Source organism: Nyctereutes procyonoides, unplaced genomic scaffold (assembly GCF_905146905.1).
Source record: "Nyctereutes procyonoides isolate TBG_1078 unplaced genomic scaffold, NYPRO_anot_genome, whole genome shotgun sequence".
NCBI lineage: Eukaryota > Metazoa > Chordata > Mammalia > Carnivora > Canidae > Nyctereutes > Nyctereutes procyonoides.
Window position 1 is genome coordinate 24,432,706 of NW_026575049.1, and position 23,488 is coordinate 24,456,193.

Here is a 23,488-nt window from a genome sequence, read left to right on the forward strand (position 1 = left end):
GTAAATGGCTACAATTGTCATCCATTTCCCCAATAATTCTGCTCTGATTTTCTCTTCTCTCTGTTTCTGGGCCTTCGAGTCATGAGGGTCAGTCTCTGATGTGGGACAGGGATACAGCCACTCCTCCCAGGTAACTGGCAGAACATGAGAGGAGAACAGCAGAAAGGTAGAGCCAACCACGGGAGAACCACACTTCAGAGCCCAGAATTCTTCAGAATTGTGGGCTGGATTCTAACACTGGGCCCTCAACACCTGGGTAGGTAGTTGCTATTTAACAGAGAACCGTTTCAGGCACAGGGGAAGGAGGAGGGCCAGGGAGGTAGCCAGTGGGGGTGTGGAGGAAGCACGACCACACAACACCCACCAGCTCCACTGGTGTCTGGAGCACCACAACCACCCCAGAGGGCCTCTAGCCACTGCCCACAGCCCCAGTCTTTCTTGGGGACAGGTCAGTCATCAAGCGCGTGCGTACATGCACCATTAGGCTGAGGGAAGCACCAGTATGAACTGGGTTTGAACTACTTTCTCAAACTCTTGGGGAAATACTGGCTCCTTCCTGAGTTTGGTGATGTGGCTTTGGAGACAAACAGGGGTCACATCTTGATGCTATCACTGTGTGATTCTGGGCATGTCATTTAACCTCTCTGGTCTAAGTTACAGCTATGTTAACACCTCTACCTTCTGTGAGGATTAGACACAGTGCATGTAATGTGTCTGGCCCTTGGTGGGAACTTAAAACAGAGTAAGTCATTGACCTTGCTCTCACTATTAATTATCCTCATCAACACATATACTTTAAAGGACAAGGCTACAGACAGTGTCACCCATCTGAAGCATGATGCCACAGCCTCCCATAGCCTGGATGACCTTGCCCAGACCAAGGCTCCCAGATGCAAGAAAGGATACAGCATGTCCAGGGGCGGCTGGGCGGAGGTGCTGGGGGCAAGGCCCTCCAACGAGGTCTGCAAGGTCTGAGCCATGCTGTGATCAGCCAGGAGGCCCATGCTCTGGACCTGAGAGAAGGTGACAGGGAATACAGGCCTCAGTGGCCACTCCATACAGACCCTCTCTACCCTCTACCCTCTGCATTCCTGGCTTCCCATTGGCCGCTGTGGCTAGAGCGCCCATTCTCCATAGCGAAGATGGTGGTGAGTGGATCTAGCCTTATGGTGGCTATACAGCATTCCCTTCCCACCCACCTGTAGGAAGAAGCTATGCAGAGCCTGAAGCGTGGTGTTCGACAGGGTGGAGAGGTCAGCCAAAGCTGCGCCTTGCAGAACATGATCCACCTCCTCGTGAGAGAGGACACTGCTGCTCTGGAACCGCACAAACTAGGCCAGGGAGAAAAGCCCCAAACACACAGGGATTTGGTATCTCCTTCATTCACTGACTTCCTGTGCCTCTGCTGTGTTTGGCACTGGGCTGAGGGCATAGATCTGAAGCCCAGAGAACCCTGCCTTCAGGAGCTCAGGGTCGGTGGGCAGAGGTGGTGGGGTTGTATCATAGAAGAGTGGGGTAAATGAGGCAGACTGTGAAACCCTGAGAGTTGGTCCTGCTGACCCCTTCAGTACTCTTCCCCTCACTCCCTGGCCTGTCACCTCCACTCATGGCCAAAATGGACTACATGTGGTTACCCAAATATACCACCATGTGCTCGTGTACCTGCTTTCACTTCCACTACCTGGAATATTTTTCTTCTTGGCCTATTAATCCTTCAAGCCTCAGCTAAAATGTTACCTTCCTGTTGAATGTTCTTTCATTTCATTAAAGAAATACAGGCATTAACTTAGTGCTTACTACATCCTTATTCACCTCTCCCTTCTGGCTCTGGCAGAAGCTATTACAGTTGACCTTTGAACAACACAGGAGTGAACTGCACAGGTCTGCTTATACACAGATTTATTTTGGGTAAATATAGTACAGTACTGTCAAAGTAGTTTCCCTTTATGTTTTTAACATTTTTTCTAGCTTCCTTTATTGTAAGAATACAGTATTTAGTACATAGAACATGTGAAATACGTGTTTATGTTATCGGTAAGGCTTCCAGTCAACGGTGGGCTATTAGTAGTTAGTATGGGGGGGGGTCAAAAGCTAACATGCAGATTTCCAACTGTGAGGGGGTCAGCACCCCTAACCCCCATAGTATTCAATGGTCAGCTGTACTCTTCTCTGTGTTCCCATACCAAATACTGATTTATTCATTGATCCACTTCACTATCATTCACAGGCTCACTGCTTTGTTGTTTATTCAATAGGCACTTACTGCATTCCAAGCACTTAGTGTATCTTCTGTGCCACTAATACTGTCATGTTTTAACTATTAGTTTCCTTATGTATCTCCTTCTCTAGACTGAGGGACCCTTAAAAGCCAGAGCATTTGGCTCAGTGACCTCTTTGGTCCCTAGCATAGGATCTAGATGTGGCAGCAGGCCCTGGCCAATGTTTCATGTGTGAATGAATTAGAGTATTTGGGTCTTTTGGGGTGAAAAGATGTGGGTGTTTACAGGAAATTCTCTGAGCAGGCCTCTTGTAAGGTAAAGGCCCACCCAGCCCCTCTACTTTCTACCCTTCTACCTGGACTCTTCAAAAACACCCAGCTAATGACATTCTTCACCCCACAGGACCATCCATTCTGTACTTACCAGGGTCATGAGCCTCAAGATTTCAGGTCTGAGGAAGGAACTCTCTCCAGCATCCAGGAGGGTAAACAGCAAAAACCGATTCCAGGGCTGGGAGACCACATGAAATGCTATAGGAAACATCAGTCACCCTGGGTTGTTACTGCTTTTCCATAGGCCTTGGAACATTGATGAAGAGGAATTTCTTTTATTGGCTTAAAAAGGGGCTGCTCAGCTAGAGGCAGGGCATTGGACAAACTGGCCACTGGAAGTTTCTTTTTTCCCTGGGCTTCTATCCACCTATGCTGCCTGGCTTAGGGAGACCACATATCCCACTATTGTGGGAAGGGTTCTGCAACTTTGGAGCTTTGTGATTTTGGTTGGGCAGGTTACTTGACCTCTTTGGACCATAGTGTCCTCATCCATATAATGGGCATTGCAATGCCCTTGCATGTTGTGAAAAGAATTAAACAAAATGAATGTAAATCAAAAACCAGAGGTTGGGAGTCTGGGACAGAAAGGTGGCAGGGGCTGGCCAGCCCTATGGGAACATCAGAGAATGGGGAGGGCTTCTACCAATGTCTGGGCTCCGGGCATGCAGGTAGTCAAGCAAGGCTTCCAGGCAGCCAACACAGGCATAAGACAAAAGAGGGTCCTTCTGTAAAAAAATAAACAAAACCCATTCATGTCAAGTTTTGCTACCAATGAGTTTTGATACCAACCAAGAAAAAATCATTTGGTTTTCAGAATAATTTGGTTTTCAGAATTTCAGATTTGGGATTGTAACCCTGTACATAATCAAGAAATGTTTGTTGCTTTCATCTCTAAACCACACATGGAGCATAGTGCTTATACTGACGATTTACCTACATTTATCTACATTCAAGAGACTTTCAGAAAAGGAGAGGCACCTGGATGGCTCAGTTGCTTAAGCTGCTGCTGTTGGCTCAGGTCATGATCTCAGGGTTCTGGGATAGAGCCCCATGTCAAGCCCCACTTTGGGCTCCCTGATCAGCGAGGAGTCTGCTTCTCCCTCTCCCTCTGTACATGCCCCCACTCCTGCTCTCTTTCTCAAATAAATAAATAAAATCTTTAAAAAAAGAAAAGAGAGACTTTCACTGTTTCAGAAAAGTGGTTAAGCCCTGAGCCCCACTAAGAGATTCACAGATTACAGACTCTGTAAGAACCTCAGTTTATCTAAGCCAGTATGTTTCAACCTTTTTTTTTTTTTAAAGATTTTATTTAGGGCATCTTGGGTGGCCCAGTGGTTTGGTGCCACCTTCGGCCCCGGGGTGTGATCCTGGAAACCCGGGATCGAGTCCCACATCAGGCTCCCTGCATGGAGCCTGCTTCTCTCTCTGCCTGTGTCTCTGCCTCACTCATTCTCTCTCTCTCTCTCTCTCTCTCTCTCTCTCTCCTGTCATGAATAAATAAATAAAAACTTTGAAAAAAAAAAGATTATTTATTTGACACAGAGAGAACACAAGCAGAGGAAGAGGAAGAAACAGGCTCCCCACTGAGCAGAGAGCCTGACACAGAGCTCCATCCCAAGACCTTGGGATTATGACCTGAGCTGAAGGCAAATGACAGACTGAGCCACCCAGGCACCCCTCTTTCAACCTTTTTTTTTTAATTTTTATTTATTTATGATAGTCACACACACACAGAGAGAGAGAGAGGCAGAGACATAGGCAGAGGGAGAAGCAGGCTCCATGCACCGGGAGCCCGAAGTGGGATTCGATCTCGGGTCTCCAGGATCGCGCCCTGGGCCAAAGGCAGGCGCTAAACCGCTGCGCCACCCAGGGATCCCTCAACCTTTTTTTCAAGCAGAACCTTACATCAAACAAAATTTTATGCTCTAATAAGCATACCAAAAGATCTCATTATCATCAGGCATTAGGAAATCCAAATGAAAACTACCATGAGACACCACAAAACCCCACAAATAGCTAAAAAGACTGACAATACCATGTTGGCCAGAATCTGAAGCAACTGGAACTCTCAACTTCTGGTGGGAAAGTAGAATGGTGCAGTCATTTTGGAAAACAGTTGGATGGTTTCTTATAAAGTAAACATATACTTACCTTATGTGGTAGGCAGAATTTTAAGACAATCTCCTGACCTTTGCCCCCAGATTTTACTCCTGTGATTATGCTACGAAATATGGCAAAAGGAAGATTGTTTGGTCTCAATCTAGTTACACCAACCCTTGAAAAACAGTTTTGTCTGGCTGGTGACAGAACCAGAGAACCTGGAGGTGTGAAAAGGACTCAGCATGCATTGGTGGTTTGAAGATAGAGGGGCTGGGTAAGGAAGAATGTGGGCAACCTCAAGAACCTAGAAGAGGCCGCTGAGGAAGAAGTGGATTTTTTTTTAAGATTTTATTTATTTATTCATGAGAGACACAATGAAAGGCAGAGACACAGGCAGAGGGAGAAGCAAGCTCCATGCAGGGAGCCTAGTGCGGGACTCCAGGATCATGCCCTGAGCCAATTGCTCAACCACTGAGCCACCCAGACGTCCCAAGAAGTGGATCTTTCCTCCAGATAAGCACCCAGCCTGGCCACCACCTTGATTTCAGCCTTGTGAAACCCTGAATAAAGAATTTGGTCAAACCCACCCAGACTTCTGAGTCTGAGTAGAGAACTGTGGGATAAAAAAAAAAAAAAAAAAAAAACTGTGGGATAATACACAGTGTGGGGCTAAGCCATTACATTTGTGGTAACTTGTTACACACATTAGAAAGTGAGTATGTCATTTGACACAGCATTTCACTCCTAGATATGTACCCACGAGAAATGAAGCCATATGTCTACACAAAGACTTATACTTCAGTTTAAGAACTTTATGCATAATAGCCAAAAATTTAGAAGTCCCAAGTCAATAGGTGAATGGATAAACAGTTGTGGTATAGCCATATAATGGAGGACTACTCACCAATGAAAAGAAATGAAGTACTGACACACATGACAATGTGAATGAGCCTCAAAAGCATTAAGCTAGGGATCCCTGGGTGGCGCAGCGGTTTAGTGCCTGCCTTTGGCCCAGGGCGCGATCCTGGAGACCCCGGTCTCCCGACGGGAGACCACGTCGGGCTCCCGGTGCATGGAGCCTGCTTCTCCCTCTGCCTATGTCTCTGCCTCTCTCTCTCTCTCTCTCTCTCTCTCTCTCTCTCTCTCTGTGACTATCATAAATAAATAAAAATTAAAAAAAACTTTAAAAAAAAGCATTAAGCTAAGTAACAGAAGCTAGACACACAAGACCACATTTTGTATTTCATTTATATAAATTCTAGAAACGGCAAAACTATAGTGACAGAAAGCTGATCAGTGTTTATGAGGGACAGGGATAGGGAGAAGAGATGGACTAAAAGGAGCACAAGGGAACTTTCTGGAGTGATGGAAATGTTCAATACCATGATTGTGGTAGTGTTTACAAAACTATTTGTAAAGCTCATTTAATTGTACACTTAAAACCAGTAAATTTTATTGCATGTAAGTTACATCTCAAAAACATTTGCATTTTTTAAAATGCAAAAACTAACCCCCAAAAAGGCTATGCTGTCTTCACACTGTTCTTTGGAAGGCAGCAATGTGGTGGTTAAGAATAGGGGACGGAGCATGTGGGTGGCTCAGTTGGTTAGGCGTCTGACTTTGGCTTGGGTCATGATCTCAGGGTCCTGGGATTGAGCCCCTGAGTTGGGCTTCCTGCTCAGCAGTAGCAGGGAATCTGTTTGTCCCTCTCTCTCTCTCTGCCACACGCCCTGCCCATGCTCTCATTCTCTCTCTCAAATAAAGAGAATCTTTTAAAAAGAAAGAAAGAAAAAAGAATATGGGACAGACTTGGGCTTGCATCCTTGCTTATTAATCACTTACTCTAGGTGACTCTGGCTAAGGTCACTTATCCTTGCTGACTGGGGATAAAAAAAAATTACCAAGTTGCTGACAGGGTTGGATGAGAACAGGTATAGACTATTCAGCCAGTGCTTGACACAGAGTAAACAATAAAGGCTGAGAGCAGCCTCATAAAATGCACAACAGAAGAACACTCCCCTCTTTAACAACCCCTGGGTTTTCTCCACAGAACCCCTAAGACCTCCAAGGCACATAGCTTCAAATGTTTGAGCTAATCTACTCACCTCATTTTATAGCTGAGAAAATGAGAGCCAGAGGAAAAAAAAAATTTGATCTGAGGACACCTGTACATATCAATAGGTGGCAGGTCTAGAAAACCCTAGGCTTTGTGCCCTTTCTCCTTCTCCAATCTAAAATTAACTCTTAACCAGTGGGAACTTCCAGCCTCTTCCCAAATACCCAAGACCACTTGGTATAATACCCAGCCACTGCCTTTGGCTTCCTCATCTGGTGAAGAGCTGTGGCCTGAGTGCCACTCTCTGACCCAGTGTCCATATTACCTTATATACCCAACGAGGGCCAGCTGAAAGGTGGATGAAGAGCCAAGGCCATTGGGCATTAGGAAAGCTAGGTACTATCACTCAGGTAACAATGGCACCTGTTCACAAGATGCGCATCTTGGAACACTGAAAGAACGTCGATTTTGTAGCCAAAGAGACTTAGGTTTGAATTCTGACCTAAAAGTGTGTGACCTTTGACAAGTTACTTACTATCTCTGGGACTCTGTTTCCTTGTCTATAAAACTGAGATCAGGGGCACCTGGGTGGCTCAGTCGGTTAGCATGCAAGGTCTTGATCTCAGGGCTGTGAGTTCGAACCCTGCATTGGACTCTGCACTGGAGCCTACTTTAAAAAAAAAGGGGGGGGGGCATCCCCGGTGGCCCAACAGTTTAGCACCACCTTCAGCCCAGGGTGTGATCCTGGAGACCCGGGATCGAGTCTCACATCAGGCTCCATGCAGGGAGCCCTCTGCCTGTGTCTCTGCCTCTCTCTCTCTCTCTCTCTCTCTCTGTCATGAATAAATAAAATCTTAAAAAAAACTAAGATGTAATTTCTACCTTATAGAGGAGTTGTGGTGAATAAATGACATGTGCCAAGTGCTTACACAGAGTAGGCGATGTCCCCTCCCCACCTCCTACTCTCCTAGAACCTTAACCTGACATGAACCTCTGCTCTTGTAAGAATGATCCTTGAGATCAAAACCTCACGTCTTGTAAAACTAGCCCACTGATTTCCAAATTAGTAACAACATTCCACTCCCACCCCGATCACAAAGCCAAGTCTGAGCACAAGGAAAAACTGCCTCTTCCCTGCCCAGGCCCACACTTACCCTTCCCCAGGTTTCCACAGGAATGTAGCAACTGGACTGGAATCCAGTTACACAGTCCTGCCCCACGAGAAAAGGCAAGCTCCACCTCCTGGCCATGGTCTCCATCTCCAAAAAACCCAAAACAAACCTACTATATTTCTATTCTGGAGACATTCAGAGATTTACAATCCTGGTGGCTCCTCTAAGAACTAGCAGAAGGGAAGTTTGCCCTGGCTTCGCCCTACTCCAATGCAAATCATGCCAGTGACCACAGCCCTTCTTCAGACCCTTCCACTGCTGCTACTAACCTCCCTTCTTTCCCCTCTGTGACCCAGCATAATGAACTCTGGACACCGTCTCCATCCTCACTGCAACCAGCACTTCCCTGCTATGCTCCATTCCTGGGGGAATTAAAGCAGTTCTCATAGGCCCAAATCATTTAACACTGAAAGACTCCTTTTATTTTAGATAGTGAAATGGAGGCTCAAGGTTCATCCATGTTGTAGCATGTGACTGCTTCATTACATTTTATGGCCACACAGTATTCAAGCGTGTGTATATACAATTTATTCATTCATCAGCTGGTGAACATTAGGGTTGTTTGTACTTTGGAACTATTATGAATAGTACTGCTATGAACATCTGTTTGTCTACACAAGCTTGTGTGTAGACAAATGCTTTCCATTTTCTTGGGCATATACCTGGGAGTAGAATTGTTGGGTCATACGGTAACTCCGTGTTTAGCTTTTTGAAGTACTTCCTGGTTGTTTGCCAAAGTAGCTGCATCATTTTGTATTCCCACCAACAATGTATGAGAGTTTCACTTACTCTACATTCTCACCAGAATTTGGTATTATTTGATTAGCTCTCCATCCCAGTGGGTGTGAAATGGGCCTCACTAATTTACTTGGGTCACTGCAACAACCTCTTGCTCCACAGTCCCCCCTGCCTCAGGCTTTTTCCTCCCTCTTCCCTACTGAGGTTGCCAATGATCAGTCTGATAGAAGCCCTTGGTGGCTTCTCTCAGCACTTCTTGGCCTGGTATATAAGGTACTGACTAGCATGGCCCCTGCCCAGCTCTTCAATGTCATCTACTTCTCGTTGCCCCCATTCCCCACTGCACACTTCTATATCATGTACTTTTGCTCATTCTGTCTTCTCCGCCCAGAATGCCCTTCCCTCTACCTCTTCCTAGACATTGTTTTAGGCTGAATTCAAATGTCACCTTCTCTGTGAGGCCTCCTCTGACCCCTGCAAGCAGAAGTTTTTGCCTAAAAAAAATTTACAGTTTTATGGAAGAAGACAGAAATGCAAATCACTGATCATATAATAAAATATGATAAATGCGATCCTCATTACAGGGTTGAATAAACCATTCTGGATCTCAGAAGTGGGGGTGGGGGAGAGAAAGAGGGGAGGACAGACAGACCTCCTCTATTCTTGGATTACTGTGGAATAATGTTCGCTGAATGTATGAATGACTGAACAAATACAGAACTATTTTTAAACAGCAAACCTATGGAAGGGTCTGAAGGAGGCTTAGCTCCAGTCCTGGGGGAAGGACAGAGAACAAAATGGCTCTTCCATATACTTCCTTGGGTCAAGGGCAGTGATAGAAAGGTCATTATGGCTGAAAGCAGAAGGCCAGGGAATTTCTCAGGAGTGTGTCATTGAGAGAAGGGAGGAAGGGGCTACTTGGTCCTGTTCATCAGGGACAGTGACTGTGAGGCTGAGCAACAACCAGCGAAGACCCAGGAGCCTCTTCACGAGGAATTCATGAGTTATTTGAGTTGATTCCTCTTTCCAAGGACTGGTGAAGATAGCAAAAAGCTTCCAGAAATAAATAGTATATTATTCTACTTAAATGAGTTACTTAGAATAGTCAAAAGAGTCAAACAGAGAAAGCAGAACAGTGGTTATCAAGTGATGGGGAGAGGGGGCAATAGGAAGTTATGGTTTGATATGGACAGAGTTTTAGTATGACAAGATGAAAAGGTTTTGGAGATAGAAGGTGGTAGTGTTTGTGTAACAACATAAATACATTTATTATCACAGAACTATGCCTTAAAATGATTTTTAAAATGGTTAATTTTGTTATGTAATATTTTAGCATGATTAAAAAAAAAACTGCCAGGGGCACAGAAGAGTGTCCCAGGCCTGGTGACCCCTAGGCCAGGGGAGGTGAATAGTAATGGTGGTACAGGAAGTCACTGACCCCTTAGTGTTTAGGCTACTGGTTTAAGGAAAGTTCTTCAATCATTCAAGGATTGGTTTAAATGCAACCTCTGCTATAGAGACTTTCTTGATTCAAATAATAGGTCATTTTGGCATTAATTATAATCATTAGTGCTTCCTATAATCTGTGTACTTCAGCTAGAACCATATTATATTCATTTCTGTGTCTTCATTCATTCATTCATTCATTCAAACAAACACTGAATGCTAATTTGGTGCCAGGGTTTATGCTGGATATTGAGTATAAGAGAATCATTTTACTCTTACTTCTGAATATTAAAATAGTAACCTCAGCCTGTTAAAAACATTGGAGAAAAAGCATTTCTCCTTGCTCCCACATTTAACTGGCTCCTCTTCACCCAAGGAGAGATTTATCTAACAGGTAAAATGCTAGCTTAACATTTACTGTGCCATCAGAACAGGATCAAGGTATTAAAGGTCATGCTCCCATAAACTTAAACTTTTGTTTTTAAGATTTTTTTTATTTATTTGTGAAAGACACAAAGAGAGAGAGAGAAACAGAGACAGAGGCAGAGGGAGAAGCAGGCTCCCGGGACTCTGGGATCATACCCAAAGCCAAAGACAGGCACTCAACTGCTAAGCCACCCAGGCGTCCCTAAACTTAAACTCTTAAGATCACGGCCAGGTGGCAAAGTGTCCATAAAGTAAACATAATTTCCTTGCCTACGGGCTTCTGATCTGGCCTGGGGGAAAAGAGAGTGTTTTAAACCCTTTAACACTTTTATTTTTTTTAAGATTTTTAAATTTATTTATGAGAGAGAAAGAGAGAGAGACAGAGAGACAGAGAGAAAGGCAGAGACACACGCAGAGGGAGAAGCAGGCTCCATGCAGGGAGCCTGACGTGGGACTCGATCGCAGGTCTTCAGGATCAGGCCCTGGGCTGAAGGCAGCGCTAAACCACTGAGCCACCCGGGGTGCCCCCTTTAACACTTATAAAAGCTCTCTTTGGGGGAAAAAATTATATATATATATATACACACACACACACACACACACACACACTCTTTTTGGAGAGATATAAAGATACTACAATATTAATAGTGGAATCTAGGTGGTGGGTGTGTGAATGTTCCACTATAAAATTCTTTTACCTTTGCTCTATATGAAAAATTCCAGGCCAAAAAAGCCCATATGACCTGAAGTCCCAGCTACATTCTACTTCAGTGTTTACCAGAAATAAAGCCAATGTTTTGGTTCTCATCTGATTCCTGATTTCTCATCTGGTTTTGAATCCACAAGGGGAATAAAACGCAAAGATTAGTCAAACACAGTTCCTTCCTTTAAGAAGGAACTTCTTTCATACCAGTGAAGACTGGTATGAAAATGGGAACGTACAACAGAGAGAGCTAAAGGTATAGAGCCTTGTGCATAGATGTGCTGGCAGGACAAGTCTCAGCAACCACAGAGTCAGCACAGAACCACTCCTAGAGCATCCTCTATCTCCTTTACATCTCCAACTTTTTCCATACTGTGCACAGGCCCAGTAGGGATCAATACTTAAACATAATATCCCACAATCACCAGCCATATTCTATATGCACAGTAATTATCTTGACACCAAATAGAGTATACTCAAATCAAGGCCTTCACCTCACCCCCAGGAAGTTTCTATAACTCCTCTCATTCATTTGCTGGCTCCTCTCACCTCCCTCCTCTTGGCCCATGAATGACTTGCTATCAAATCAGACCAGATCTGACTGTCTCCTTGGACAAGCTCCACAGGGCAAGAAAAGAGAGTCCAAGTATAACAGAATAACATCTAGGGCTTCAGTCACCCCATAGCAACCAGCTCATATTTGAAAATAATACACAGTAAGCTCTTAAAAAAAAGAAGAAAGTCCTGGAGAATCAAGGATGAGAGACACGTTATGAGACCAGGGACAGCAAATAAGTCCATACCAGAGAACAAAATAGTGTTGCCATCAAGATCAATCCCATTTCTGATGCCCCGTCTGCCCTTGCGGAGGTAGGACAAGTCACTTGGTCTTTCTAGCCCAGCTCAATCACCTCCTCCAGGAAACCTTTGACAGCTCTGCACTAACCCTACACTAGCCCACTAGTTACCCTGAACTCCCACAGTGCAGTGTCTCCCTTTACCCCAAAACTGATCACAGTGTTATCACCTTTTATTTCTGTGGCAGCCCCTCCCCAAATGTTCACTCCTCAAAGGCAGGCACCTGACATATTTCCATGCCCCCACCACTCTTCACAGTATTTGATGGCTGGATAAACAATGAACTCCAAAAGTCCTCTAAGCTGTGAAACATAAAACCCTTTGGGGTAAACGTCTACTGTCTTGGCTTACATGAAATTCACCCTTCCTTTTTCTGTGAACAGTTTTCTTTTGGAGAACCATCCTTCTTTCATGTTCAGTCTATACTGAGTTATGGAAAGCTCACCATATGTCCCATCCTCTGGGAGAGGGCTCTGTCCAAGCCAGGTCAACCAAAGCATCCCATGGCCCAGCCACAGTGAACAGCACATTACCCGAGCCAGGCTAATGAGACTCAGTTCTAGGTACTGTTAGGAAAGAGAAAGTCTCTTGCTCCTGGAAAGATATAAGCCAGGTGCTTCTGTTGGTTATCCTACCATCCCATGAGAACAAAGCTGAGATGAATGCAGAACCAAGACTGGAGACAGAGTTCTGATAACATTGTCTGAGCCTCTGGGATCTAGCTGGGCCTGAAGCCAGTGCTAACCCCTGACCTTCTCAGTTATGAGCCATTTTGAGTTTCATTTCTATCACTGTAACTTTAAAGGTCCCAATTAATCCACCCTCCAATCCTGGAGGAAATACCAGGTTCCTGACAGGTAGCCATCTCTTCCTATTGTTCTGGATAAAGCAGGCTCCACCAACAGGGTCCCACTCAGCAAGCACCTTACCTGCACCAAGAGGTTCTGCAGTCCAATGACCAGGGACAATACTTGTGATGTTCCCAGTGGAGCTAAGACAGTGTTCTCAGGGGCCAGTGGTGGCTGGGCCTCTGAGGGCACCAGGGTCACAAAGGCAGAGGAAAAGCTTTGTTGCAGGGCTGTCCGCAGGAAGCATAAGATGGCAGCTGAAAGCAAGAAATCCCTTACACCCAGTCTCTGCCCCCTTCCCCATGTCCCACCTAGCTCTATCACAGGGGGAAGAAAGTGGAGATAACAATGGGGTGACCATAGGCTGGTCTGGTGGGGGATAGCCCCATCTCACAGCCAAAGGGAAAAGCTCTTCTTTTCCTGCTAGCGGTCCCTGAGGCCATACCTGAGAGCAGCGCAGCCTTTTTCTTTGGGAAGCTGAGGACCTTCAATATTTGGGCCAGTTCCACGGACAGTGTCTGGTGAACCTGGTAGGACAGGGGGTAAGGGGATAGCTCCCACAGTCTGGCAGCTTGAGCAGAAAATAAGCTGTCCCAATATCTCCCAGGTACCCACACATACCCACTACATTCAGAGGGACAAAGAGGACAACACAGTCTTGTGAGCCCACCAGTCCTAGATTCAGGAATGTGAGGAAGCAAATTAACCTGTACATAGAAAACCTTTCTTTTCCCAAATATCCCCCATTGTCTCACTAGGGAGCCTCACTGGCCTCATCTGTGGTTGAGTCTCCACCTCAGCCCAGCATCCAACTAATTTAGATCTAGAGTCAGACAGAATCAAAACCCTGGCTCTGCCACTAGCTAGCCATGTGGTCAAGGGTAAATCACTACCCCTCTCCCAGCCTGTCTTTCTGTATGAAATGGGAACAAGGCCACCTGCTTTCACTCCCTCCAGAACTACTGTGAAGAACAGCTGAGGATCAGCATTAGTGAATGTGCTCTTTAAAGCCAAAGCAATGTCCAAACTGAGGGGATACGTTCAAAGCCAAGTCTGCTCTGCTCTCCTTACCCAGAGAACACATGCTGCTTCAAGGCAGGAATTACTTCTCTGCTGGGATCTATCACAGTCTGACACAAAGCAGTTCCTCAATAATGCTTGTTGGCTAGTGAAATCAGCAGGTTTTAGGCAGAAGAACCAACTTGTACAAAGGTATTGAGATAACATACTAATATAAGATGTTAATAGAGGAAACTGTGTGGGAGTTATTTGGGAACTCTCTGTGCTATCTGCTCAACTTTTCAGCACACCTAAAACTGTCTTAAAAATAGGGATGCATGAGTGGCTCAGTGGTTGAGTGTCTGCCTTCAGCTCAAGGTGTGGTCCCAGAGTCCCAGGATCAAGTCCCACATTGGGCTCCCCGCAGGGAGCATGCTTCTCCCTCTGCCTATGTCTCTGCCTCTCTCTCTGTGTCTCATGAATAAATAAATAAAATCTTTTAAAAAAAAAAGGCCATTAGAGGTGCCTGGGAGGCTCAAATGGTTAAGCATCTGACTATTGGTTTCAGGTCATGATCTCAGGGTCCTGAGATTGAGCCCCAAGTCAGGCTCCACGCTCCGCCCAGGCTACTTATCCCCTTCCCTCTCCCCATCCCCTTCCCTCCCCTCTCTCTTTCTCAATCTCATAAATAAAACAACTTTTAAGAGGATAATTAAATTAAAAATCAGGGCAGCCCGGGTGGCTCAGCAGTTTAGTGCCGCCTTCAGTCCAGGGCGTGATCCTGGAGAACTGGGATTGAGTCCCACATCGGGCTCCCTGTGTGGAGCCTGCTTCTCCCTCTGCCTGTGTCTCTGCTCCTCTCTCTCTGTGTCTCTCTCATGAGTAAATAAATAAAATATTTTTAAAAATTTAAAAATCAATTGATCAAAACCAAACCATCAACAGTATGGAGCCGCGAAAGAGTAGTGCTGATCTGGATAAGAGCTAACAGTTGGTCAGAGAACAGAGAAGGAGGATAGAATGGCAGAAAGTAAGGCTGCAGAAGGGCCAGGTAAGCAGGGTCTCAGTGGCCATGTGGAGAATTCAGAGACTGGCTACAGGGACAAGAGATGTGGAGCTAGGGAAAGGATAGGAGCCAGGAGACTGAATAGGCCACATTAGTGGTGAGGATGAACTATCAGGCCTGAGCTAAGGGAGTGGGGAGGACTTAGAGTGGAGGTGGTTAGTAGGTAATTGGCTGGGTGTAAGCTGAGGACCAGGGCAGAGCCAGGGACACAGTGCAGGCTTCCATCCAGACAGGTAACAACAGCGGTACAGGTGGGCCCAACAGCCTCATACAGAAAATCAGAAAAAGTTCCTATCCCAAACTGAAGCCATGGTCAACAACCAGAAGACTTACTATAGTTTAGATCTGCCACAGCCTGATGCCATCTTAGAGGCCAAACTTTTTTGTTGGTTGGTTGGTTTTTTTTAGAGGCCAATCTTTAAAAATGACTTCACTTCTACACAAAGGAGCATGTGCCTGGCCCTAGAATGGCACAGAGTTGGGCACAGGGCAAAGATATCTCAAAGGCTAGAAGATGGTTTCTATCCACAAGATGCAGTCAGGCTGAGGAAGGAGACACCTGAATGTGGAGCAGCCCACAGACAACCTCCTGCAGGGCTCTATGATGACAAGGTCCTACACAAGGGGGTGGGGAGGGACTGAGAAGAAAGGAGGTGCTCTGTGGCTATGTCCACTGTTCCCTTCCCCAACAATCAAAACGACAGCTTACATATGTGGCATTTCACAGCTTACCACCCAGCACAAGATCATGGGCTGGCTTCTGTCTTCCTGTCCAATCTGACCATCTACTCTGCACATTCTAATCACACAGCACCTCACCAGTCTCCAAGTATGTACACTATGTCCTAAATTTGTGTAGTTTCATGTCATTGCTCAAATATTCCTCTTTACTTGGAACATCTTTTCCCGACTATCTTTGCCTGGTACAGTCTTACTTACCTTTCAAGGCTTTGCTTAGAGACTACAAGTTTCCCAAGTGTGAGGTACATGGTGTATTTCTTATTTCTCTGTGCTTAGGACACAGACTGGCATGTAGGTTATCCAGGTATGGTAAATTAATGTAAACCAACCTGACAACAACCCTGGATGTTTTCTTCCCCATTCCATAGGCAAGGAAACTGAAGTTCAGAGATCAAATACCTTATGAAGGTTACTCAGCTAATAAGCCACAGAGCTAGAACCAGAACTCAGGAACTTTGTCACTCCCTTGTATGCCACCCCATGCCCCAAAGCCACAGGAGTTAGTGACTAACCTGCAGACTGCCATAGTGCTGCTGAGCAGAGAAAGAGGCAGTGAGCAGCCAGGCGGAGCAAAGGAGTTCAGTCCTGGGAGAGTCCACCTTGGTCCAGGTGAGTGCCAGAGTCTTCTCCAGAAGTTCAATCAGGGCGGTACTGCTAAGGAGTACTGCAGCAGCTGTAGATGGTTTGGTGAAGCAAGGGCCACAGAGGTTATGCAGGAGCCCCGGCTCAGTGCCAGCCTCGTGATTAGCACCTGAGGGGAACTTCATGCACACATAGTGAATAAACAAACAGATCAGTTTGAGGCTTTAAGGGTTCCAACTTCATTCTCGAACCACAGGTTATCAGAACCAGAGGGACCTTATGACCATCTGGCCCAGCTATACCCTCCCCTTATATATTTTTATAAGAGGAAGAAACTAAGGGCAGCAATGGCTACAGACACTACCCAACACCCTTTTCTCTTCGTTGTCTCAGCTGGGGCCCCAGCACCTCTTTTCTGACTGCTCGGTGTAGTCTGATGAAGGCTCCAATACAGGAAGTTGAAGGAGGGCTGCAGGATATCCACATCAGCAGGGCTGCATTTCCCACACAGCTTGCTCACTGCAAGAGCCCCAGGCACCCCTCATGTAGCACTCCATGTTTTAAATGCTTACTAGCACTCACAATTCTCATAGGTTATCTTTAACCTATCCTTCTGTTGGCTAATGTCAGATGTCAATCTGTCAGTCTTGGGGACCAAGCACAAACTAAGTGTCCCTGGTAATACAGCCAATGGAAAGAAACAAACACAGACAAACCTGAAGGTATGTTCACACTCTCATCTAAAAAACTTCAGGCAAGCAGTCCTCAGCTGTACTTACAACAGACTACACAGGGGATCCCTGGGTGGCTCAGCGGTTGAGTGCCTGCCTTTGGCCCAGGGCATGATCCTGGAGACCTGGGATCGGGTCCCACATCAAGATCCCTGAAGGGAGCCTGCTTCTCCTTCTGCCTGTGTCTCTGCCCCCCCCCCCTCTCTCTCCTCTTTCTCTCTCTCTGTCTCTCATGAATAAATAAAATCTTAAAAAAAAAAACAGACTACACAAGTTGAGGTGACCTACAGGCATCCTGTAACAGCATTCCTGCTGGCACAGACTCCAGGTTGGAGAGTCTGCAGAGGTTATCCAGGCTAACCTACCACCTGAGCAAGAGAAGATCCAGCCTCTGAAATCTTCCAGCAATGGGGTACTCACCACCCTCCCAGGGGACTCCATCACCATCAGTGTGCAGTTCCCTTAACGTGCCATATTCTCTCTCTCACATCACCCTCATCTGACTAAGTCTTTAACTCCTATTCAGCAATTGAGATTCAACTCAAAGTTTATCTCTTCCATAAGCCCTCTGTAACCTCTCAAGGCAAGATTAGATGCCTCTTCAGGCTCCCCTAGCCCTCCTCAGAGTAGTTTCTACACTGTAAATATCTATAGAACACATCCCTTTCCTCCTAAGATTCAATACTCTCTGCTCCCCTGCCCACCATCCCCAATACGAAATCTTTTTTTTTATTTTTTTAAATTAATTAATTTATTTATGATAGTCAGAGAGAGAGAGAGAGAGAGAGAGAGAGAGAGGCAGAGACACAGGCAGAGGGAGAAGCAGGCTCCATGCACCGGGAGCCCGATGTGGGATTCGATTCCGGGTCTCCAGGATCGCGCCCTGGGCCAAAGGCAGGCGCCAAACCCCTGCGCCACCCAGGGATCCCCCCAATACGAAATCTATCCAAGTCTCCACTCACTGTGTTGGCAGCCAAATCATACTTGACTCCTAACTGGCTTGTGGTCAACCAGACAAGCAGCCCCCCTCCTCACCCCGTCCTCTACCTACAATGCTCTCAAATAAAAGACTCAAGGATTATAAGTAAATGTATATTACATTTCACATGAATGTTTCAGGTCATCATTACCCCCTCCAGAGGCCCTTTTGACAGCAGTTTGATTTTTGTCACAGGCAATCTTCCTTCCCAGCTGAGTGTTATCCTTGATCTGACAGACAGGCTGGGTCCAACACCAGGCCAGGCCTGAAGGCCCTTTTTAAGCTTGACACTGATCTCATGAGGAGGCCTGGGCTCCAGGTGAGGAGAAACCATCCTCATCTGTGGCCACGACACCTGACAGTCCGCAGGTACTGAACACACACCATTTTTCCTATTGATTTCAGTATTTCCTCAATTAATCTTCCTAAGAATGCTGCCTATTGGGGCAACTCAGGTGGCTCAGCGGTTTAGCGCTGCCTTCAGCCCAGGGCGTGATCCTGGAGACCCAGGATTTAGTCCCACATCAGGCTCTGTGCATGGAATCTGCTTCTCCCTCTGCCTGTGTCTCTGCCTCTCTCTCTCTGTCTCTGTCTCTTATGAATAAGTAAATAAAATCTTTAAAAAAATGCTGCCTATGAAGGGCAACTACATTAATCAGTAGTGAAAGGTCCCAATGTGGTTTGGTATGGGTGGAAGAGGTCTAGAGAACTGGTAAGTAGATCATTAGATTCTGAGTCAGTTGTGGAGTGAGGTGGAGAACTGACCTTGTGCCAGGAAAAGTGAGTCTACACAAAGAGTTCCACTGGAGGTCTCCTGCATGCCAAGCATTGTGAGCATTCCACATCTAGTTACCCCTTATTTCAACCCTAAATCAGCTAATTACTACTATTTAACTTGTAAGGAACCTAAAGCTAGGTGATTGCCCAAGATTGCATAGCTAGTGACTGAGAATAAACCCAGGCATTTCTGACTCTAGAGGTGTATCTGTCACACAATGTTCTGTTTTTGTTTTTGTTTCATTTCCCAAATAGTCCCATAGTACAACTAGAGAAAGATCTAAAATGTCCCATAGCAAGAAACCCACAGGAACAGTGACCCACTAGCTTCTTCCAAAGGGCTGAATGATGGAATAAAGGAGCATGCCCAGCCCTGGGCCCTTAAGCACTGTCCCAAGCCCAAGCACCTTGGTGAAGAAGCTTCATGGCCATGCTGTCCAGTTCTTGCTCTGACGTGTTCTTCAGCTGCACTAAAGAAAGGAGGCTCAGTAGCAATGGCAGGTTCCCTGAGGCTGTGAGGAACAAGGAGGGCTGATCAGGAGACCTGATACTCAGATCACCCCAAGGTCGGACAGATACCCTACCCCTTTGTAAATATTTGTCGGGATTCACTCCTACTTCCTGCCTTCTTCTTTAGGCACAGGGACAACTGACATATTGAGTGGCAACTCTGGGTTGGGTACCAGAAATTTGATATCTCAATCCCCCTTGTGAAATAGGGATTATTTCTATTTTGTAGTTAAAAAAACAGGCTGAGAGGCTGAGTTACTTCTCCAAGCTCCCACAGCCAGTTAGTAGCAGGGCCAGGACTTGAACCTAAATCTGAGTTCAACGTCCACATTTTTTCAATTTTGTTTCCACGAAATCTCATGGCTTTTATACATTATCGATTAGACGGGACTTATCCTTTCCTGAAATGGAAGGACTCATCTCCTCCAGACACCCTTAAATCTACCTTCAAACTTCCATCCTCAGTCAGGACTAGATCAAGTGAACCATAGTTCTCCTCCCACTTCCTCTTAATTGCTTGGAAATTTTAAAATTCAACTTTTTAAAAATAGGAAAAGAGAACCCAATGCCAACCTTTTCAGTGTCTTTTTACTGTACCAAACATCAAACTTCTTTGACTCTAAGGAGTCCCATTCCAGATTTAGAAACTATCCTTCTGTATCTCACTGGCAGCTTCTAACACATTTCAGATCCACTCCTGTGTGCTGCTGCTGCCTTCCTGGCCTCCTCCTTATTTCCCTCTTTCTTCTTCCCAACTGGAGGTAGGTTACCATTCTTGAGACAAACAGCTCTAAGCACATGCCATGCAGGGTGGGGACATGCATGCATACACTGAACACACCCACCTATGCTAAACAGAGACATTAAACATAAACATATGTCACACACACACACACACACACACACCAAATATGCTGAGTGCTCACTCTTTGATGAGAGGAAGGAGGTAAAGTTTAGCTTGATGCCACACTGGCCTTTTATTTTGCAAAGAAAACTCTGATTCTTTCTCCTAGAGCAGACTTCATCAGGGCAGAGATGCCCACTCCTGAGTTTCAGGTCAAAACACGCCCCCCCACAGCTGCAGACTGACCTTCTGAGGGAGAGGCCCCATGTTCCACCAATAGATGCTGTAGGATCAGCAGGAAGTGGCCTCGGATGAGACCACCCACTTCAACATCCTCATTCTTCCTCAAATATATTCTTAGGACAATTAGTACCTTGTGGGCTGTGTCCACTGAGCTGGAATAGATGAGATCCTGAGCAGGAAAAAAGGAAGCCAGACCTCAGAGAATATCATAGTTGGGACAGTGAAGAAGACAGAGACTGGGGAAGGACCCACGATGATGGTGTCATAAAACATGGGGAAGGGAGTGCTCCCTTACTTGACACCTGTTATGTACTAATCTGCCGAACAGGTCCATCCTAAATAGGAAGAAAAAGCCTCAGAGAGATTATGTGGTGTGCCAAAGGTCACATAACCCAGTAAGTGGCACAGCTAAGATTTGAATCTCCTACCTCCAAGTCCAAATATCTTTCTACTTTCCAGGATACCTTTCTCTGACAAATATAAGTTTTAGGGTCAAGAAGAGGTTTTTTCAGGACAGAGGACCTGAATGTGCCTTAAGGGAGGAAAAGAGAGGGAGGTGGTGATGTCACAAGGCAGGAAGAGGATAGGTTAGGACAGATTCAGGGCACAGGAAGGGAAGCGAAGACCAGGTCAGGCCCCTTCTCTTCCATGGCATCTGGCTATTTCTGCCCCAAGCTGTAAAGGCCTTGGGTTCAGAAAGTAGGAAAGGACATCACTTTTTATTTGCTCTCAGAGTTATTTTAGTGAGTATATGTTAAAGGCAAAGCCAGTCAGAAGTCACACCAGAGACGATCCTACTGATAGCTCCTGGCACCTACCAGCTCAAACAAGCCAATTCCTTTGGACAGGTTAACATGCTGAGTGCTATGAATCCAAGGTCACACACAGACTCCCTTTCCAGGGAGGACAGCTGACACATAGAGACATGGCTACAGGGCACCCAGCTAGACAACTCCAGATGTGCTGATCACTGAGTGACACATGGGCATCAGGGCTTGGCTCTTCACAAATGTCCACAGCTGCCAGAGAAACAACTATAAATCAACAGCAACTGCTCAATCAGGCACTGTAATGTATTCAAATTGTAGCTGTATGTTTGCTGATACATTATCTGTATCTTCCTAATAACTCTTCCAGGTAGATGTCACCCTAATTTTTCAAATGAGTAAAAAGGCAGATTAAATGGTCTGCCTATTAAGACAGCAGTGGCACTGTAAATTCTACTACACTATGAGTTAATGAAAAATACTGATAAGATTGGCTTCATCTTTGTCACCTTGCAGGGACTCAGAAAACATCTCTGGAAGGAAAGGATCACAGAACAGGAGGGCTAGAGAGACTACTGGTGCATTTACATCAACCCTTTTACTTTACAGGGTATGAGGCTGAAGCCCAGAGGAAGCATGATTTGCCCAAGGTCAAACCAATTTCCTGATCCTGCTTCATCACCAGCACTTGGCTGCCTAACCAGAGATCTGGTCCCTCAGAATTCTGAGTTAAATTTTAATAGTCCAAAAGATAGAGAGCTACTCAGCCTTTGGTGGGTATGGTAAATGTAGGGGCGGGGGAGGGGGAGATGAGTTGCACCCCACTGTGTGGGTCAGTGGGGAAAGCTCTGGGTGGAACATGGCCCAGCTCCTGCCCAGAGCTGTCCAGAATTTTCTGGGGTTGGATCAACTAGGATGATGTGGCCAAGGAGGGAACAAACAGAGCTTCTGTGACATTACCGTTTTTCATATTTAAACAACCTACATGAAAGACCACCCATTGATAAGAGTGGCAATTAACAGCTTTGTTTTCAGCTGTTAATTACCCATGTCAAAAACAGAAATTGGTACCAACATATATTTTTAGACTCTTCCCCTCCTGTGGCTAGAAGCTGGGGAGAAATGGTAAGAATTATATATATAAACAGACAGCAAAATTGTTCCTTGTTATTCTTTTTCACCACTGATGTTTCCAGGATCCAATTTAGTGAAAATCTCATTAACTTTAGGCTCCAATCACAGTCATGACCCTTATAAGTTACATGACCTTGAACAATTCAATAAGCTGCTCTGAGATCAACATTCTCTGATTCAGAGTTAGTCAATGATCAGTGAATGATATCCTATGGTGTACAGAATAGCAAGAGTGTCCCTACGTATTCTTTCCACATATTATTCCCATATATTTATCCACATGTTATCTCTACTTTATACACAAGGAAACCAAAGCTCAGAAAAGTCTTCATCTTCCTGGGTCTCTACATCGGATCCAGCCCTAAGGATAGATCCTTCCTGTTGAATTCTAGGCCAGCAAAGTACAAGGCTCCTTCTCTGCCCACGAAGGAGGGGTGGCGTGTGGTTCACATTCAAGGACAAAAACTGAGTCACCACAACAAAGGGTGGGGCACCTGCTCAGCTTCCCTGACACAAGGGTCTATCTGAGGATTTGGTCTCTCGAGATTCATTTTCTATTTGGCCTTTTCTATTTGGCCTTTACTTATGTTCCTTAAAGCTAGTAGCCTAAGATAAGTCTTCAACCAGGGAGGGATCTTAACCCTAGAAAAACCCAGACTGAAAAAGAAAACTTAGGGGAGGAAGATAATGAGCTCCGTTTTAGACAGAAATGTCTAATAGTTAGCTTTATGGAGCAGGAGCTCAGGAGAAAAGTCACGGAGAAAGAGATTTAAGTCATCAGCATATAGCAGGAGGCAACCAAATCCATGAGAATTATTGACACAGCCTAGAAAGAAGAAACTGAATAAAAAGAGAGCCTAGGGGGCAGCCCTGGTGGCGCAGCGGTTTAGTGCCGCCTGCAGCCTGGGGTGTGATCCTGGAGACCCGGGATCGAGTCCATCGGGCTTCCTGAATGGGGCCTGCTTCTCCCTCTGCCTGTGTCTCTCCTTCTCTCTCGCTCTCTCTGAATGAATAAATAAATCTTTAAAAAAAAAAAAAAGAGAGAGAGCCTAGGAAAAAAACTTTGAGGAACAATCAACTTTCAAGCACTAGCCAGAAAGAAAACCGTAAGAGACTGAGAGAAGCACCAAGAAAGGTAAAAGAAAAATTAAGGGAGTTCGTATTGCCAAAACCAAGAATGTGCCAATAAAAAGTGGACAATTGTCAGAAAATAACAG

At 45.5% G+C, this 23,488-nt stretch overlaps 1 protein-coding gene across 1 annotated transcript in view; it reads right to left on the reverse strand.

The window, feature by feature from the left end:
* Positions 1-20: 20 nt before the first annotated feature.
* MEI1 (meiotic double-stranded break formation protein 1) overlaps positions 21-23,488 on the reverse strand; it is a 74,789-nt gene continuing 51,321 nt past the window's right edge. Inside the window, exons 21-31 of the mRNA XM_055328365.1 lie at positions 20,374-20,539; positions 19,181-19,285; positions 16,695-16,805; positions 16,217-16,377; positions 13,344-13,425; positions 12,980-13,155; positions 3,195-3,276; positions 2,643-2,749; positions 1,200-1,331; positions 907-1,013; positions 21-134 (exon numbers count right to left, since the gene is read on the reverse strand). Coding sequence (XP_055184340.1) covers positions 89-134; positions 907-1,013; positions 1,200-1,331; positions 2,643-2,749; positions 3,195-3,276; positions 12,980-13,155; positions 13,344-13,425; positions 16,217-16,377; positions 16,695-16,805; positions 19,181-19,285; positions 20,374-20,539 — 1,275 coding nt within the window. The 3' untranslated portion in view covers positions 21-88. The remainder of the gene's footprint in view (positions 135-906; positions 1,014-1,199; positions 1,332-2,642; positions 2,750-3,194; positions 3,277-12,979; positions 13,156-13,343; positions 13,426-16,216; positions 16,378-16,694; positions 16,806-19,180; positions 19,286-20,373; positions 20,540-23,488) is intronic.